Below are 17,484 nucleotides of genomic sequence, written 5' to 3' on the forward strand. Positions count from 1 at the left end.
CTCAAGATCCCCCAAACGATGTCGTGATTTGGCCAGATCATGACTGGGGAACGAAGAGGCCGAATCATTCCGCGCATGTTCTCGTCAATCTGGTGAGTGTGGAAGAGCGTTTGCCATATGCGTAGGCCCCTGTGGGTAATCGTGGAAGGAGGCACAGGATCATCCGAAGCGAACGGTCTTAGATTTCGCGTTGATTGGAAATCGTCCGGACGAGTCGCGAGTACGTCTGCGGTCAACACTTCTATAGGCCAATAGGTCTCCCATGCAAAGAGCGTCTCGTCCTCAGATATCTTCATAATCTCTTCCTGCAATCTTCTGAATGCCTTTGTCCTCCCTTCGCCATACAACAATGGCATGTTAACATCGAAGATTCCAAGTAGGCTGTAAGCAATGTCTTCGGATCTTGTCGCTTGTCTGTCTGCGGCCCACGACATCCGCATACTGATGCTCGCAGATTCCAAGCTCTGGCCCTCGAGATACTCCACAGGGATGCCTGTGATCTCAGATATTTGCCCTCCAATGGTGGCCTTACTTCCAAGAAGTTGCCAGTCGCGAGAGTAAAACTTCATTCCCTCATCTCTACCACTTCGTGAGTTACTAGGAGCCAGTAACTCTTGCAATGTCCAAGCACGGGTGAACCATTTGCTAAGTGCGAAGGTATTGAAATGCCTCGCCGCTTCGCCTTCCGCAAACGCGCCTATGAGCTCCACATCGGCGAGATAAGCGTAACATTGCTTTGAGTTCCTGTACCATGCAAACATACTGTTGATAGCTTCCGAAAGCTCAGCGCTGCTGCTCTTGTCAATGCAACAGGTGTCGATCCACGCGTAATCGAATCCATCAGCAACAGCAAGTTCACAGGTTTTTCTGATTTTTGCAAATCCCTTTTTCTTCTTCGCTTGCTCCAGATCAGTAAGATCAGAGAACACCACCTCTTCAGTATCCCAGCAGTGCGATAGAATAGCGTATGGTGGGATCTTGTCGACAAAGGTCTTCAGCTCCAGAGTGCGTGCATCTAGAAGCCGCATCTTGGCTTTCGCTGGCAGACGTTACGAGCAATTGATCGAGCAAGCATACAACTGTACAAAAGCGTTCCCTCACTATGTGCAGATGTGTGCTTGGGTTGTCGGAGTGCGGGTCGTAATGGGAGAAGGTATGCCCTTTTCATGGGCAATACATCAGAAGTGACGAGACATTAAGTCCTGACGTTCACAAAAGTGAAAGACAAGGAGACAGCAGTCAGGACCAGCTTGAGCGAAGTGAGTCGTGTTGCGAGGGAAGGCGGGGGAGGCACGGACAAGGAATGGTCCCAGCGCCTCGCCAAGATTTCTCGCTTCAAAACTTCTCGCAGCTTCACCCGTCTTCTGCCCACAACACACCGGCGCAGCCACGACATGATCTGCTGACTTGTTCAATAAGAACGTCTCGCGCGCGACCTATACATCGCGAACTGTACATCAGACGCTGTGGACGCCTTGCACGACCTAGCGCAGCCACAATCCCAGAACTAACCGCAGACCCAACCACCCTCAGCTTTCAGCTCACCCTCTAAACCAAGTAAGTCCACCACTCTCTTCTCTCTCCCTACACCCCCCACACCCCCATCTCGCAATGATGAACACAATACAAATCACAAGTTTCAAGACGGATCGGAGAAGGTTTCACGGCCTTTATTGAATGAGTATTTCCTGTCTGAATGAGAGATCACACATACACGTCATGTCGCTTCATTATGTTTGGGGCAAGTTGCTGACGTACATCATAGATTTCAAGCCGCAGCGCGAAGCAAGTAGTAGTTCATAGTCATGCCTTTTAATGCCAGCATATTTTTCAATGCGGACGTCGTCTCTGTATAATCTGTGACGAAACGTGAAGAAAGGAGTGAGATCATAAGAACCATGATATATTACCAGAACGCCGACGTCGTGTTATCATTATTGTGTTCCACCAAGGACATGGAGCGTTCTACAATAAGACGGATCATGTTGTTATTCGAGACATTTCATCTACCGTTTTCAACACTTAACATCGCACACCATTGCGCTCAAGAAAAGCGAGCCGAGTATTTGATCAAGCGAATCAAACAATCATGTTAACTTTGTTGATTCATTCCATGATACAGTTACATACAAGCCCAGAAAAGCAGACGAACGATACCGAAGTAAAACCAGAGCCTCAAAAAAAGGAAATGAGAGTGCGAAATCCATCCCTTATGAGCGCCTGCCACCGATGAATACATATCCCTTTTTCCATTCCACCCAGAGTATCCATTTTCCATGGTCGTTTCATTGTTATCCTTTGCGTCGCCAATCCGTGACTATATGCATTTTGAACCTGTGAGGAGACTTTCGTATCGTTGTTGCGCATCTAGTCTTCCGCCATTGATGCGGTGTTCTTGGTGGTCCTGCCGCTGCGGCGTGGTGTGCCGTCGGCAGTGGCAGCCTTCTTGGGTGCCTTCTTCTTTGCGGGTTCCTTCTTCTCCTTTTTGGCACGGCCGCCCTTCTTGGGGGTAGGCTTTGTCTCGGGTTCGTCCTTGTCCTCGGCTTCATCGTCGTCAGCCTCGTCGGTCTTTGCCTTCTTCTCGGCGGGCTTCTCATCGGCGTCAGCGTCGGCACCGTTGGTCTTGTCCGCGGCTACCTCGTCAGCCTTGCGCTTGTCGCCGGCCTGGGGTTCCTCGTCCTTTTCGTCGGACTTGTCTTCTGTCGCGTCGTCCTTGGCCTCTTCTTTTGACTCTTCCTTCGAATCCTCCTTGGGCTCTTCAGCCTTGGACTCGCCGTTGGTTTGGGCTTCTTCCTTCTTCTCCTCACTGTCAGGCGCGTCCTTCATCTCCTCGTCCTTCTTCTCGGCTTCAGAGGTCTTCTCGTCCTCCTTCTTATCTGAGTCAGCCGACTTGTCGTCATCCTTCTTCTCCGACTCTGCCGACTTGTCCTCTTCCTTGGAGTCGCCGTTAGCGCCCTCGGCCTTCTCGTCGATCTGGAGTTCGGAAGCGCGCTTCACGACATCGTTGCCAGAGCGCTCGACGTGCACAGCGGGGTTGTCGGGCGAGGCGTTCTTCTTGATGGTGTTGCCTTTCTTGGATTCAATGGCAATCTCGCCTTGGTCCTTGACCTCGGCAGCGGTGCCACCGGGCTGTCCGGAGCCCCAGTTCCATGAGACTGCCCAAACGTTAGCAGTGAGTTCCTGAGACTGATGCGATTATACCGATCGCGGCAAGGAAGACGCGCGCGGATGGGCAATCGATACGCGCCACTGAGCGCAATGCGCCTGGCGGAACCTCGCGATGCGCAGCCACTGAACGGCTGAAGGGGTCTCGAATTGAGAATTGAGAGGCACGTACCCTTATCTCCTTGCTGAATCTCAGTGTCGGTCATTGTGTGTAACGTAGCTTAGCCGTGGCAGGTGGTAAGAGATGACGTTATGGTGCGCAAAACCGCGTGTAAAGTCGCGAAAGCGGGGCGGAACAGCAATTGACGCGCGTAAAGGTGCAATGGATGCGTTGATGCGTAGAAATGATGCGCAAGTAGTGGGAAGAGACGCGACGGGCGGTGTAGAAGAGGAAAGAAGAATGGAAGCCGGGAACCTGAGTGCTGGGAAAGAGCTCTCGAAGATCGGAAGCTGCGGTGCTGAGGCGTGATTGGCTGCCCTGACCCACAAACGCCAATCTGTGCAATCTATGGGGAAGGTGGCTGGCGATCGAGCCACGGCGTCATCGGCTGGTCTGTGCACGTTCTCGAAATACATCCTTGTCGATCGCTTCCTTCACGGCATGGCATTCTAAATAGGGTCTCGACAAGGGCTGGACTACGCCTTTGAAGCGGTCATTGAAGGTGGTAAGCATTTTAGTTGACTGCGCTTTGCTATACCATCGTGTATTCATGTCCAAATTTTGCCTCCAATACCATCTATCACCTTGTCCATCCCGTGCGTATGTGCGTAATCAAACGCCGTAACCAAAGCCACGAGATGACTAGCTGCCGCAAGAACAACCAAGACGTGAAAGATCTGATGGCTTGAGCCCCAGATATCGTACCTCCCAGGGCTCCACTTCTCGGGGACCCTCGCAGCATAGATAGCCGCGCCAGCAATATACAGCGCGCCCTGTAAGAGGACCCAATCCAAGCCAATGCTCTTGCGCAGATGTTCCACACCGTACAGTTGAACGCCATGAAGTACAGGGAAGACAGCGGAAAGTCCCATGAGCACGAACATGAGCGCTCGGAAGGGTCGCAATGCCGGAGTGCGGAACTTGGGGTGTGTTGCTGCAACAGATGTGCCAGCTGCCAGCGTCGTGATCATCGTCCAGTATGTTTTTCGCAGTTCTGGTTCGCTGGCAAAGGCGTAGTATACGATGGGTACGAAGCTTCCCCAAATCAAGAAGACGATTCCCAGATAGTCGAGTTTGTTTCCCCAAACAGCGACTTCGTGTGAATGGTTCTGTATCGTATGATATGTCGCGCTCATGCCCAGGCATGCTACAGCTCCTGCAAAGTAGCAGCTGAAGGCCCAGACGTCTTCTTGAGTAGCTGTATCATAGCGAGGGGCCAATGTGTTGTAGAGTGCGACGGAGGAGACGGCAGCCATCACAGCTCCGATGAGGTGGGTGTAGATGTTGACGGTTTCGTTGTGTAGATATCCGAGGCTCTTCCAGGACTTGACAAATGAGTTGGATTGAGCGCGGTATCCTGATTGGATGTAGTGATTGTCTTGCTGCCATGGCGAGAGTTCGTCCCACAATAGTATCAACTTTTCTTCAACCTTTTGCTCCAGCTCTTTCCCGGTTTGCGCGGCTTTTGAAGTTGCTTCCTTGGCTGCTTCCATTTTGGAATTAATCGATAAATCTACTTCGATTGAGGACTGAAATGGAGGGAACCGGAATATATGAGAATTCGCTGGGAGTTCACATGTCACGAAGCGGCCTCGGAGAATGCGCGAATGGCTTCAGGGACTACATGCGAGCTAGGTAGACTATGCCGCGTTGGGTGAGGCTTGCGAGGACAACACGTCGCTTCAGACGCAAAGCAATGACTGTAACCGCTCAGTCGCTCCTTATGGGCAATATCGTCAATGTCCAGGTGGTCTCGCTGTTGTCACGAGACAGGGCATGCCCGACGCGTCGAGCTCGGGCACTGCCCCTCCATCCCACCTTCCTCGCCTCCAACGCGATTGCATTCACTACCGCACACCATGTGTCGTAAATACGCTAGATGATATACAGCCATGGTTTTTAGAGTCTTTGACATAACTTGACCTCCTGCGCTCCACACCAGAACGCCCGACCCCACCACCAGCGCAATGAAGTCCTCAGACCCAGGCCGACCCAGCAGCCGTCGCGCCGCCTCAGGTGCCTGGAACCGCCTCAAGCCAGTCCGCGAAGATGTCCTGGAGACATACGGACTCCCTTCCAAAGGAGAGACACGGTAGATATCTCTTCTCTCATACGTCCGCTCACAATGGCTAACCCCCCAGGCTGAACGACTTCAAAACACAAGAAATCTACTTCAACCGCATAATAGAACGCTACATGAAACTCTGCGCCCTCAACCGCGACGAACTAGACCGCCTCTTCATCTCCGTCAGTATCCCGCCTCCCGACACGACCACCACGACCAAGTCAACGACAGCGCCAACCACCAATTCCAAACTCACATCCTCCTTCTCCTCGCTCTCCCTCTCCAAACACGCACCACCAGAAGCCCGTCAACAACCCACCACCCGTCCACCCCTCGCCTCAACATCCACAAACACACCACACCACCAACCCATACCGCAAAAAGCCTTCACGCCCTCCATCCAAGAACTCTCCACCGTCCTCGCCTCCCTGCGCAAGCTACGAGAAGCCATAACCGCGTCCTCCCGCACCGACGCCTTCGCCCTACGCGCTTACACCTTCGCCATCCACGTCAGCATCCTCTGCCACGACTGGTCGTCCTACCTCCCCTCTCTGCTCTCCCTCCTCGGGAAAATCCATCCCGTAAACCCCTTATCCCCATCCACCCTCCATGAAGTCGTCGGCCTATTGATCCTCGACCAAGCGTGTCGGCAATCCGATTACTCCGGCGCGCGCGCCACGAAACTACGGTATGGATACAAAGATTGGAGGGTGGAGAAGGTGTTGCGGTGTCTAGTCGCGGATGACTATGTGGGGTTTTGGCGGGTGAGGAGGAGTGTGGATGGGTATCAGAGGAGGGTTATGGAGTGGGCGGATGGAGGGGTTAGGGTGCATGCGTTGAAGTGTTTGGGTAGAGCGTATTTGAGTGCGGATAGGACGTTTGTGGAGAGGTGTGCGGAGAGGAGCTGGGAGGAGTTGGTGCAGGAGGGTGTGGGGTGGGAGTTGAGTGCGGATGGGGAGAGGGTTTTGATTAAGAAGATGAAGGGATGAGGGGGACTTGAGAGAATTGTGTGAGATTTGATACCCGGTTGTATTGCATGTGCCTTGGGACTGAAGCATAGATTGGTTGAATTTCAGGATGAAGCGTTGAACATTCAGGGTATCATTAAGACTTTTCTATCAGACCACATCACTCATCCTCCATCTCCTCGTCCTCATCTTCATCCTCTTCCTCCCCAGCATCAGCAGCATCCTGCCAAACATCATCATCCATGTCATACGCATCCAAAAGATCATCATCCATCTCCTCATCCTCTTCGCCTTCTCCCTCACCCTCCCCAGTCTCCCCCCTAGCAGCAGCCCTCTCCTTCCGCTTCTTCTCCACATTCTCCTTCTGAACACGTCTCCTCTCCTCCTTCTCCTTATTCCTCTGTGTCCACTTCTTCTCCAACTCCTGCTCCTCCTTCTTGCTCTTCTTGATGTACTCATGCCACATGATCTTGCCGCCGCAGACATCTTCTTCGACTTTTGTGAGGCGCAGCTTCATGCGCGGGCCCAGTTCAACGAGCTTGACGGCGCGCTTCTCGACGCGGGGTTTTGAGCCGCGGGCGCGGGCGTGCGAGGTTTCGTCGCCGGCTTTTAGCTTTTCTTTTTCTTTGCGGGAGAGGACTTTTTGGCGGACGGGTTGCGCGACTTCGACTTCGGCGTCGGTGTCTTGTTCCGTGTCCGAGGCGGATGTGTAGCCGGCGGCTGAGGGGTCGAGCATGTAGTCTGCGACGTCCTGGAGGTGAATTAGTGGATATTCTAAATGCATTTCGGGAAGTTACTGCTTACCTCGAGCTTGCCCAGGTTGGGAAGTGCGCTCTTCTTCTTCTCTTTGCTGCCAATGAGCTTCTCAGCTGCGTATAACCGGCGGATGGCTTTCGGTACGCCTGTGACCTTCGTTGTGATTGCGTAATGTCGCAGGCTGATTGTAACAGAGCCATTCTCCTCTGAGGGAGGCTCACGGTTGAGCAGGAGGACGCGCTTGATCGAGTGTAGAGGGGTAGTGTGTGGTTGGATGGGCGGGAACAAGCCCTGGAACATGTCTGTCACAAGCTTCTCGAGATGCTTAGGAGGTGCCTTGTCGCCGAGTCGTTCTCTTTCCGCATCGCTGGTAAGGAAGTTGTTCATCACCAGCAGAGGCGCAACTAGGAAGTCGTTTGCGCCAGCCCGTGGGCGTCTCATTGACTTGAGAATGTCTTTGCAGAGACTGTAGTTTTCGACTCGGAAATGGAGGGTAGGTCCGCGGGGGACGCGGCATAGTCTGAGGTTGACGTTTCCGACTTCTGAGCGGGAGAAGAGGAGAAGATGGCTGACACCGAGCGGTCCGCACATGACAAGGAAGTCCTTTGAGGCTGTTAGCCCAGATCATGCCGGTAAATATATATGCCATACCTTGAGCTTATTCGCCCTTCGCTCCTTCAGCCGAATAGCGGTATCGGGCTCCAGGCAGTGGCGCACATCGTTTACGAGATCTGACACAGATCTTCCTACTCTAGATGTTGTTAGCAGATGAGTCGGATGTTACTCGAGTTGACCACACTCACTCCTGCGCGCCAATACGAATGACCATAGATTTGGGCGTTCCTGCTATCGGCTTCTTGGAAAGCTCCTTATCGCGTACCGACTGCTTCTTCCTCGCGGTTCCTTTTCCACGAGCCATTGCGAAAACTCAGTTGTGTCTGACCAAGTTGAAGTATTGACGGGTATTGCAGATGACTAAGCGTATAATTCGTGCGCTGCGATCGTGATCTCTACTCGAGTAAGCCAGAGGAGGGCGTTGTGGTGTTGTTGAGTGAACGAGTTCGTCGCATGCAGTCGCAAACTAGAGCTGCGGCTTTCGAACTTTTAGGTGGGTCCGCCAAGATTTCGCGGTTTCTTTGGTTGGGAACCGCGGTACCATGATTCTGTCGCACAACTTTTCCAGATTCGACAATCCCAACAACATCATGCCTGGAGTCACGAAAAGAAAGCTTCACGCAGACGCGGCCACCGCCGCTGGTGCGTCGTCGAAGAAGGTGCGACCATCGAATGCACCTGCGAAGAAAGTCCAGAAGAAGCCTGCACCACCACCAGAATCCGAGTCCGGCGATGACGATGACGCCGAAGAGAGAGACTCCACGGATGCCGAAGAAGCACAAGATGTAGTAGACGACAGCAGTTCAAAAGACGAAGCAGGGCCCTCTACCGCCGCCGACGCAACGAGCGAAGAAGCGCAACCCGCCGCGAACGAACCGAAGAAGACCTTCGCCGATCTAGGCGTGCGCGAAGAGCTCTGCGATGCAGTCGAAAACTTGAAATACGTACACCCGACGCCTATCCAGGAACAAGCTATACCTCTGGCCCTTCAGGGTAGGGATGTTATCGGATTGGCCGAGACGGGTTCTGGAAAGACGGCGGCATTCGTCCTACCTATCCTTCAGTCGCTACTGGAGAAGCCACAGCCGCTGTTTGGTCTGATTCTGGCCCCAACACGAGAGTTGGCCTATCAAATCGCACAACAGGTGGATGCTCTGGGTAGCATTATCAACGTCAAGTGCGCGACGTTGGTAGGAGGAATGGATATGGTACCACAGGCCATCTCGCTGTCCAAGAAACCGCACGTCGTAGTAGCGACACCTGGACGCTTGCTTGACCGTGAGTCACGCACATATACGAACTATAGGTGACACCCATACTGACCACATCACGTAGATCTTGAAAATACGAAGGGCTTCAGTCTGAAGCATCTGAAGTACATGGTCCTCGACGAAGCCGATCGCCTGCTCGACCTCGATTTTGGCCCCGTGCTAGACAAGATCCTGAAGGTACTTCCCCGAGAAGGACGACACACATACCTATTCTCTGCGACCATGTCCTCCAAGGTCGAGAGTCTTCAACGCGCCGCCTTACAAAACCCAGTCCGTGTGAGCATCAGCAGCTCCTCGCACCAAGTCGTCTCGACCCTACTCCAGCGCTACATCTTCCTCCCATTCAAATGGAAGGACCTCTACCTCATCCATCTCCTCAACGACAACATTGGCCACCCCACCATCATCTTCACGCGCACAGTCAACGAAACACAACGTATCTCCATCCTGCTCCGCACCCTCGGCTTCGGCGCCATCCCACTACACGGCCAACTAGGCCAGTCCGCCCGTCTCGGTGCCCTCAACAAGTTCAAGTCAAAGAGCCGCGACATCCTCGTCGCCACCGACGTCGCAGCCCGTGGTCTCGATATCCCCGCCGTTGACCTCGTTGTCAACTTTGACCTGCCGAGCGATTCTCAGACATATGTCCATCGTGTTGGTCGTACGGCAAGAGCGGGAAAGTCGGGTAAGGCGGTATCGTTTGTTACACAGTACGATCTTGAGATCTGGCTAAGAATTGAGAACGCGCTTGGCAAGAAGATCCCTGAGGAGGCCATCAACAAGGATGAAGCGATGGTCTACGCCGAGCGCGTTGGAGATGCGCAAAGGATAGCTGTTCGTGAGATGAAAGACTACCACGAGCAAAGAGGTAGCAGGGGTGGACGCGGTGGACGAGGTGGATCGAGAGGAGGTCGTGGCGGAGGCAGGGGTAGAGGTCGTGATACGATGGACACGGAGGAGGGTTAGATGTGTTGTCCCTAGATACGGGCTGTCGGTTTTGGCGTTTTGATCTTTTCGCGTATACCCTACGAGTTGCTTGATCCCCGACCATGTCTTGGAGAAGATGGCACCCTTGGTCAGGACCGAAAAGTTTGTGCTGCTTGTGTTTTGGATGGGGTGGTGGGGAGGTTATGATGGATTATGCGAGCATCGAATATGATATATGAACACATCGCTTTATCTTGGAAAACTTTGATGGGCCTAGCGGGTAGTGTGGAGGGTATAAAAGGCGTCTTTCGAGCTCTCTTCTCTTGTCTTTCTTACATCCAAAACCTTTTCCTTACTTTCCAAAAATAAAGATCGAAATGACCATGGTTCCAAACCTTGTGGTCGGCTGATTATGTTCTCTTCCAAAACGCGTCGCACACTACCCTTATGGCGCTACTTGCTGCTCCCATAACTCCATCACTTTACATTTCCAAAGATATTCCACGTTCAACATCATACATATCATCCAAGCATCTCAAACGAGATTCACATGAGTACCATGAACCATCACTCATGCACCTTCGAAACCCCGCCACTGTGCATGGTATAAAAGGCACCTCGCAACCGACTCTTTTCTCTTCCTCCTACACTCCTAAATCTTCTCTCCTCTTTCGAAAAAGAGGATGATTCGGGTCATGACTTCAAAACCCGAGTCCCTCGCGCTATGTTCTCCGCAAAACCGAGCAAGACACCGACTATGACTCCGCCTGTCGGTACCTTCAGGCTCATACTTCACCATCAAAAGATTCTTTCGTTCTCCACATAGTATACGATATCCGAATGTTTGAGTTGAGACTTGCTGAAAAAGTAGAGAGAATCGAAGGATGCGACTTTGAAAGCTCGTGACTGTGGATGGCTATATAAGCTGTTCTGTCTCGTCCATGCTTTGTCGTTCCTCAATTCCAACATCTTCTCGATCAATTACCAAAATGAGGTGATCATCTGCTCATGTTTCCAAAATTGCTCGGGAAGAGAGCCATGTCTCCTTCAGGAAAGACGACGATCTTTCGCGCATGGCGCCGCCTCTCGGTGCGGTTTAGCTATCGATCTCGGCAATGTGTTTGTGGCTACAATCTGAAACAACACCCTTTCATACACCAAAAGCCTCCATTCCAGCTTCCATGTGTGGTGCAGCATACATCATAATCTTGCATCATGCACATCGCCCGTCAACAGTACAAATACATTCTGCAATTCCGTTTGTCGCACGAACTCAATCGCACGGGAAGAAGGTTGTGTAGCACAAACAAATCCCCCAAGCTCGGCAGAGCCATGAAAATCTCATGGTGAATTTTGGATAGTACTTTGAACACCACACATAAGGTTGAGAGCAAGAATTTTGTGCAGGATGAAATTTTTACACCGACGCCGAAGTCGCCCACATGCAGCTCAAATTCGCTGCTTTTAGTAGAGATCTCAAAACGTAGACTGGATCATGAATTCTCTACAGAGCAAATTTTGGAGCCCACATCGTTCTGTTCGGCGGCTTTTCCCGATCATGCGTGATGTTGTTGCGACTTTTTAGTGCGGTGGACTGATTGAGGTTTTTGGAATAAACGCGCGGAGTGCGGGAAAGCAGCCATGCTTGGCAGTGAATGGCCTTTTGGAAAAGAACAGAGACAACCATCATTTTCTCGACTTGATTATTTTAAACACTCAAACCTGAGTGTGTGGATAATGAAGTGGAAGAGGAAGAAAAGACTGAGGGGTATTTTAAATATACGTCGCCGCACTGGGTCGTGGCATGGCTGTGGTAACTTCAGTGAACGTGCCGAGAGACATGCCGAGCCCCTTAACGTTTTTGAAATCGAGCAACTTGCAGACGACAGAAGTCATGTCAAGCTTGTTCATTCTTTTGGAAAGACTATGCATTCGCATTTTCCACATGCTTCTAGGTTTTGAACATATAGAAGAGCGATGATTGTTTCAACGCTGACGGCGAGGAAGACGGAAGTAGAAGAAGAAGGTTAGGAACGGATGGCCATGCAAACGCGGTAGATAGTCTCGGAACTTTGCTGGCAGGGAACAAACATTTCAAGGTCTAGCTACTTTTTGGATCTTGTGAATGTTGATAAGACATTTTGAGATAGTAGATAGTTTCATACCGTTATGGTGCGCCGCATGTCTGACTGACTTGTTGTTCCCTCAGCCGCCAGCACAGCACACCTGGGCATCTACCAAGTCGTTGTTCGTTTTGATGAGTAAGACCGCCGCGGAGAACAGGAAACACATGGAGCGTCGCTTCTCGTGTTTTGGTATCCATGACTTCTCTTGTAGTTGGTTTTGGTAATCGGAGGTTTTGAGTAGATGATGGAAAGAATTGTTTGTCTCGATGAAGCTCTGAAATAGCCGGAAAAGAGATTGGAAATCTGCACATGCCCCAAACAATGTAACCTTTTGGAGAGAAGCGCAGGAATTCCATGCGGGACTTGATGGTTCGTTTTGGGATCCTTATGCAAAAGAGTGGATGATGAGGGGAAGGAAGCCGGGTGACTGGGCGAACTTTTATATCTGGCCCGGCGCTACAGTGCGAGAAATCTGGTCCATCCGCCGAGACACATGCAACAGTTTGACGCGTCTTTCTGAGTGAGTGAAGCGTTTTAATGCCAAAAAACATGATGTACGCGATCTGTTGTTTTCGAGAAGCCTATGCACTCGCATGGGTGAACTTCCATGAAGTTTTAGATAGTTGGAAGAAAATCGGATTTGTCGACGCGCGCACCGAGGGAGATGGAAGTAACGTTTGGCAGCGGCAAAGGGGCAAGACCACGCGAGGATTAGCGTGGGGTTTTGGAGACTTTGGAAGTTAGGATTGCCACATGTGTCGGGATGTTAGAGTTTTGACTGTGCGAAGAGTGACGTCGAAATTGTGACCTAGGTTTTTGGTTTCCATGCTTTTGTCCTGGAAGTCCGACGCCGCGAATATTGACTGCGAAGAATGGATGTTGGAAAGAATGAGTCCTCGGCGGGGCACAACAGCCACATGGCCTTGAAGGTTCAGTATTTTTGCACCCATGACCTTTTGAGGTTTGATTTTGGGAAATGGTGTAATTGAGTAGATGATAGAAGGAACATACAATCCATATCAACGACACTTATATACCCCTTCCCCCTCCTAGATCGGCGTACCCGCAGTACCCTTCTCCATCTCCTCACAAAGCTTACCCAATTCCTCAATCACAACTTGATGGTCATCCCACTGCTTCAACCCACTCACCACGACCACCGCAACCGGCCCATCACAGTTCTTGATGTAAATCGGCACGCCACCACCATGGATCGCGTAATCTTTCGCCGTCTCGCCGAGCCCCATCTTGGCCTTGAACTTCTCCTCATCGCCCTCAAATTGGTTCTGCAGACGCCATGTGCTTGCGTTGAAGCGGATGACGGCTGCGCGTTTGCGGCTGACCCAGAAGTCGTTGTCTAGGGCTGTGCCGGAATGGGTTACCTGCTTCATATCAGCAAAAGCAATTATACGCGTCGATCATGGTACTCACGGCATGGAAAAGCACATGACCTGGCGTGCTGATGGTAGAAATATCTACAACAGCCGGTCGCTCAAAGGTAAGCAGGCGCGTACGGAGGTTGTAACCGAGCTTGAATGCGATGCCGGAATCCCAGTGTGGCAGCAGAGCGGCCTTTTCTTGCTTCTTGATGGCTTCGACATCGCGGGGTGCTTCTGAGAGGCCCACGTGTTGCGGGATCTGGATATCGTCTGTCGCCATCTTGAGAGTTTTTTTGTTGCGGTGGTTAAAGTGGTGTAGATGTGCGATCAAGGTACGTGGTAGCAGGCGTCAAGTAATTCCTTTTCTGCTCGCAAAATAGTGGCTGATGCAGAAGGATATATCTCCGACAACGTGTTGAGATGCCATGGCCAAAATCTAGATCGCCGATGTCATCCGTTGGCAGAGCTTTTCATAAATGTGGCTCTGCCGGCAGGCGGAGGCTCCGCATTGTTGCGCTAATTCCCCGCCATCATCGATCTTCCGCAGAGCCGCGTCGGGTCGCGCTCCTACTTTCTCGACACGCTCAGCTTCCGACGCGTTTTCACGCGTGATATATGTCGCAGCGACCTAGGCATGTCTTTTAAGGGCCCCAGAGTGATGCGGCGCGAGAAGTACACGTGTTCACTTGCTTCGGAGGGCACGATGCCGGCCCTGCCTTCCTTACGGCAACCTCTATCGGGCTCACGACAGCCTTCAGCCTATATTATCAGCGTGGAGCCATTCATCGAGAGACCTAACAACTCGCGACACATGTGCGACGCGTGTAATAGGCTATGGCTACGCGGCACGAAGTACGAGAAAGAGAAGGAGAGAACATTGCGATTTCTAAGACTATCGCAAACACTCACGTCATCATTGCAGCCCCCATACATGGAGTTGAAACAACACTCAGGTTCCAACAGGTTCTGCCTTCGCGAGACGCTGATACTATTCATGTGCGTTACCTGACATGTGTCGCTGACATCAGCGAACGCAAATACCTGATACTGGACGGCGAGGCGAACATACGCCTAAGCGACATCGCTATGCAGATCGTTTGTCTATCTCGTCGAATTCACATGATCTGGACAATATGGCTTCAAGATGCGGGACCTCTCTTTAACCCGTTGAGCATGGCTCACGTTGATCGAGACGGAACTTGTTCAACACAAAATTATCGTTCAGTCGTCCTATGCAGCTGCCATACGAATTCCCGTGCCGTAGAACCGGTACGTTGTTCTGATCCAAAGATAAAGTACATCGAATGTGCCTTACGCCGCTCGGCCTCAAAACAGGCTGGCAATTTTAGACCTGAGGGAGGCGTCAGGCATCCGAACAGTACTGTTTCCTCGTCGGCATGGAGTCATTCCGTCTGTTATTGTGGGCTGGTCAAGGTGAGTGGTCTATTTCTGTTCATGTGTTTGAATATATGAAGAAGGCATGACGCTCCAAAAGCGAGACCATACACGCACATTCAGCAACGACTACACTCATACCATCTTGTACACATTACGATTTTCGCATCCACCAGAATACTGCTTCTTCGATTGGCTGTTCGCGGCAATTGAGCACCTCTTTATCCGATTCGCTGTGAACTTCCCCGCTTCGCCAAGGCTCCCGACATGGTTCACATCTCGCGCGTTGTTCTGGGAGCAATCGCAGTCTTCCTCACACACATCACTGTTGGAGCGGTTACAACTGGGCCTGCCGTCTCCCTCCATCACAGGATGGCTATCAATGACGAAGTGGGAACTGGATCAACCAGCCCCATTGATTCGGCCAACCCCGTGGTGAAATCATCATGCGCCACCTCAGACAACAAGGGAACCAAGAGAGATACATGCCATCCGGATTCAAATGACGCCTCTCCAGCAGAGACCGTGGAGACTACGAAGCGCGTCAAGAGAGAGGAAGATATTCCCAGAGCCTATCTCCTCAGCACCATTGACGGCATCAACAGAGCCCAATACGAAGAGTGGGCCAAGAAGCCGCCGCTTGGTGACAAGGAAGGCGACATAATCGCTTTCGATGAACTCGACTGGGTTTCTTGCCAATATCTGAATCTTACTGACGCCGAGGCCGCTATTGTCCGCCAGGATCCTATCATAAGATTCATCGAGCGAATTACTGAAGACGATGGTGAGCTGCGCGTCATCCCTCCGCAGGAAGATTCGAGTTCACTACTTCCAAGTTCACTCCATGTCAAAGCTCAGGCACTCAACCAGAGGGATGAGAGTGCAGCTCATCTCAAGTTGCTATCAGCCAGGAACCAGAGAAATGACCCCACACAGCTACCGAACTATGTGTTCGAGCCTTCACTCGGAAAAGGTCAAACGATCTACGTCCTCGATAGTGGTTATCGTAAGAGCCACCAAGAATTCGATGCTTCGGAGCGCGAGGTTCGAGACTTTACTGTTGCCAACCGATACACATTCGCTGGTATTGACCTCACGGACGATCAAAAAGGCCTAGAGGATATGACAGATGTCACTGGTCACGGCACTCAGGTTGCAAGTATTGCGGCTGGATACGTCAGTGGCGTGGCTTCGAAAGCAAATCTTGTCGTTGTGAAGATGGTAAACTGGGCCAAAAACCCTAGGAAACCTGACCAACCTGATCTTATACCACGCGGCGTCACGGACTCAGCGCTAGAGTATGCCTTCGCATGGACGTTGAAGGACATTGGGCAACAACGGCTTAAAAATCCCGACCCTAACGCAAGGTATATCATCAACCTATCCTATGGTAAGTGTCGCCTTCCACGGACTTCATCCTAGACCACGCTAACAACAGTTGAGGCTGGACCAAAGAACTACATCCTGGTAAGATTGCGGTATTGGAGCTGGTACTTCAGAAGTGCAAGGACCAAGACGTCACCCTTGTTGTTGCTGCAGGTAATGATGGGAGAATTCGCACTCTGGATGCCATCATACCGCAAGCCTTTGGCACCGATGACAGATTCAGCATGATAACCGTGGGCGGCGTGGACAATGCTGGTAAATACTATGCGAAAACGATTCAAGGAACCGGCCAAGGTGGCCAGGTCGACATTTACGCAGGCGCAGTCGGCGTCGTTGCTGCAAAGCATGATGAAGCAGATGACTCCACCGTTACGGACGACGGAACATCCCTCGCAGCCCCAGCGATTGTGAGTATCCGTCATCACCTTCAGTTCAGCAGAACATGCTAACGGTGACAGGCCGGACTTGCTGCATACTATTTCAGTATCCCTGCATTAAACAGCAACTGGAACGACGGCAGCGTACCAGCAGACATGAAGAAATTCATTCTGGACCATGCGGAAATCAGGAACAATGACCCTTTCAATGAAGGCGACACGTATCCCGTATCGCCGAAGCCCGAAAAGGAGAGCCTCAAAGTGCCATACAACCTGGCCCAGAATACGTACGGTATCTTCCTTGCACCAGATCAACACGAACTAACTCGGCCACAGACTTTGCGACCTCCCCGATGCGGCAGCCAAGCGCTCCCTCTTCGCCAAGAGAGCTCCAACACCCGAGAAGTCGGTTCCAGGCCGCCCGATCGTCGAGAACGGCGAGGTCACGAACGAAGATCTGAAGAACGTCCGTCACCTCCTATACATCCCGACGTAGATCATGGACTGACAACATCACAGGAAATCTGCAACGTCCACAACCGTCCCACCCCAGACACCGAGCCCGAGCCAGCACCAGAAGCACCAGCACCACGCCCCAACACGGCGGCCTGCAAGGTTCTCCAAACGGGCTTCGGCGGGTCCTTCGAGGTCACAGGATCTGGTTGGGGCGACGAAGCTTCGCTCAAGGGGAAGTTCGGCGATCGTGCGTTCAAATATACGGGCGGGGATTCTTTCACTGCTACATTTGAGAGTGGTCTGAGTGTGGGTGAAGTAGAGACTGCTGTGAGGGAGATGTCCGGGCTTGGCGACGTTACTTGTACTTAGAAGATGATGAAGATGGAAGTATGGCGCATATGAGGGTTTGCTTCTGCTGGCGTAGGAGGCGTTTGGGAC

The 17,484-nt window shown here is 51.8% G+C and overlaps 6 protein-coding genes across 6 annotated transcripts; 2 read left to right on the forward strand and 4 right to left on the reverse strand.

Moving 5' to 3' along the window:
• Nucleotides 1-2,367: 2,367 nt before the first annotated feature.
• J4E88_001900 (uncharacterized protein) lies at nucleotides 2,368-3,371 on the reverse strand (the record flags this gene model as incomplete). The annotated part of the gene is made up of 2 exons (XM_049395567.1): nucleotides 2,368-3,155; nucleotides 3,338-3,371. 2 exons carry the CDS (start codon nucleotides 3,369-3,371, stop codon nucleotides 2,368-2,370), a joined length of 822 nt encoding a protein of 273 aa, XP_049259431.1.
• A 502-nt stretch (nucleotides 3,372-3,873) lies between these two features.
• J4E88_001901 (uncharacterized protein) lies at nucleotides 3,874-4,818 on the reverse strand (the record flags this gene model as incomplete). Its single annotated transcript, XM_049395568.1, has 1 exon — nucleotides 3,874-4,818. One exon carries the CDS (start codon nucleotides 4,816-4,818, stop codon nucleotides 3,874-3,876), a length of 945 nt encoding a protein of 314 aa, XP_049259432.1.
• Nucleotides 4,819-6,518: 1,700 nt separating this feature from the next.
• On the reverse strand, nucleotides 6,519-8,033 carry J4E88_001902 (uncharacterized protein; the record flags this gene model as incomplete). Its single annotated transcript, XM_049395569.1, has 4 exons — nucleotides 6,519-7,109; nucleotides 7,163-7,717; nucleotides 7,766-7,865; nucleotides 7,918-8,033. 4 exons carry the CDS (start codon nucleotides 8,031-8,033, stop codon nucleotides 6,519-6,521), a joined length of 1,362 nt encoding a protein of 453 aa, XP_049259433.1.
• A 286-nt stretch (nucleotides 8,034-8,319) lies between these two features.
• Nucleotides 8,320-9,966, forward strand: RRP3 (ribosomal RNA processing protein; the record flags this gene model as incomplete). Its single annotated transcript, XM_049395570.1, has 2 exons — nucleotides 8,320-9,007; nucleotides 9,065-9,966. The coding sequence occupies 2 exons, from the start codon at nucleotides 8,320-8,322 to the stop codon at nucleotides 9,964-9,966; spliced, it is 1,590 nt and encodes a 529-aa protein (XP_049259434.1).
• A 3,136-nt stretch (nucleotides 9,967-13,102) lies between these two features.
• J4E88_001904 (uncharacterized protein) lies at nucleotides 13,103-13,712 on the reverse strand (the record flags this gene model as incomplete). The annotated part of the gene is made up of 2 exons (XM_049395571.1): nucleotides 13,103-13,435; nucleotides 13,485-13,712. The coding sequence occupies 2 exons, from the start codon at nucleotides 13,710-13,712 to the stop codon at nucleotides 13,103-13,105; spliced, it is 561 nt and encodes a 186-aa protein (XP_049259435.1).
• A 1,497-nt stretch (nucleotides 13,713-15,209) lies between these two features.
• On the forward strand, nucleotides 15,210-17,415 carry J4E88_001905 (uncharacterized protein; the record flags this gene model as incomplete). The annotated part of the gene is made up of 6 exons (XM_049395572.1): nucleotides 15,210-15,217; nucleotides 15,238-16,217; nucleotides 16,271-16,620; nucleotides 16,672-16,877; nucleotides 16,927-17,056; nucleotides 17,110-17,415. The coding sequence occupies 6 exons, from the start codon at nucleotides 15,210-15,212 to the stop codon at nucleotides 17,413-17,415; spliced, it is 1,980 nt and encodes a 659-aa protein (XP_049259436.1).
• Between the last annotated feature and the right edge of the window lie 69 nt (nucleotides 17,416-17,484).

This window comes from Alternaria novae-zelandiae, assembly GCF_023758075.1.
Source record: "Alternaria novae-zelandiae strain BMP 2774 chromosome Unknown scaffold_2, whole genome shotgun sequence".
Taxonomy (NCBI): domain Eukaryota; kingdom Fungi; phylum Ascomycota; class Dothideomycetes; order Pleosporales; family Pleosporaceae; genus Alternaria; species Alternaria novae-zelandiae.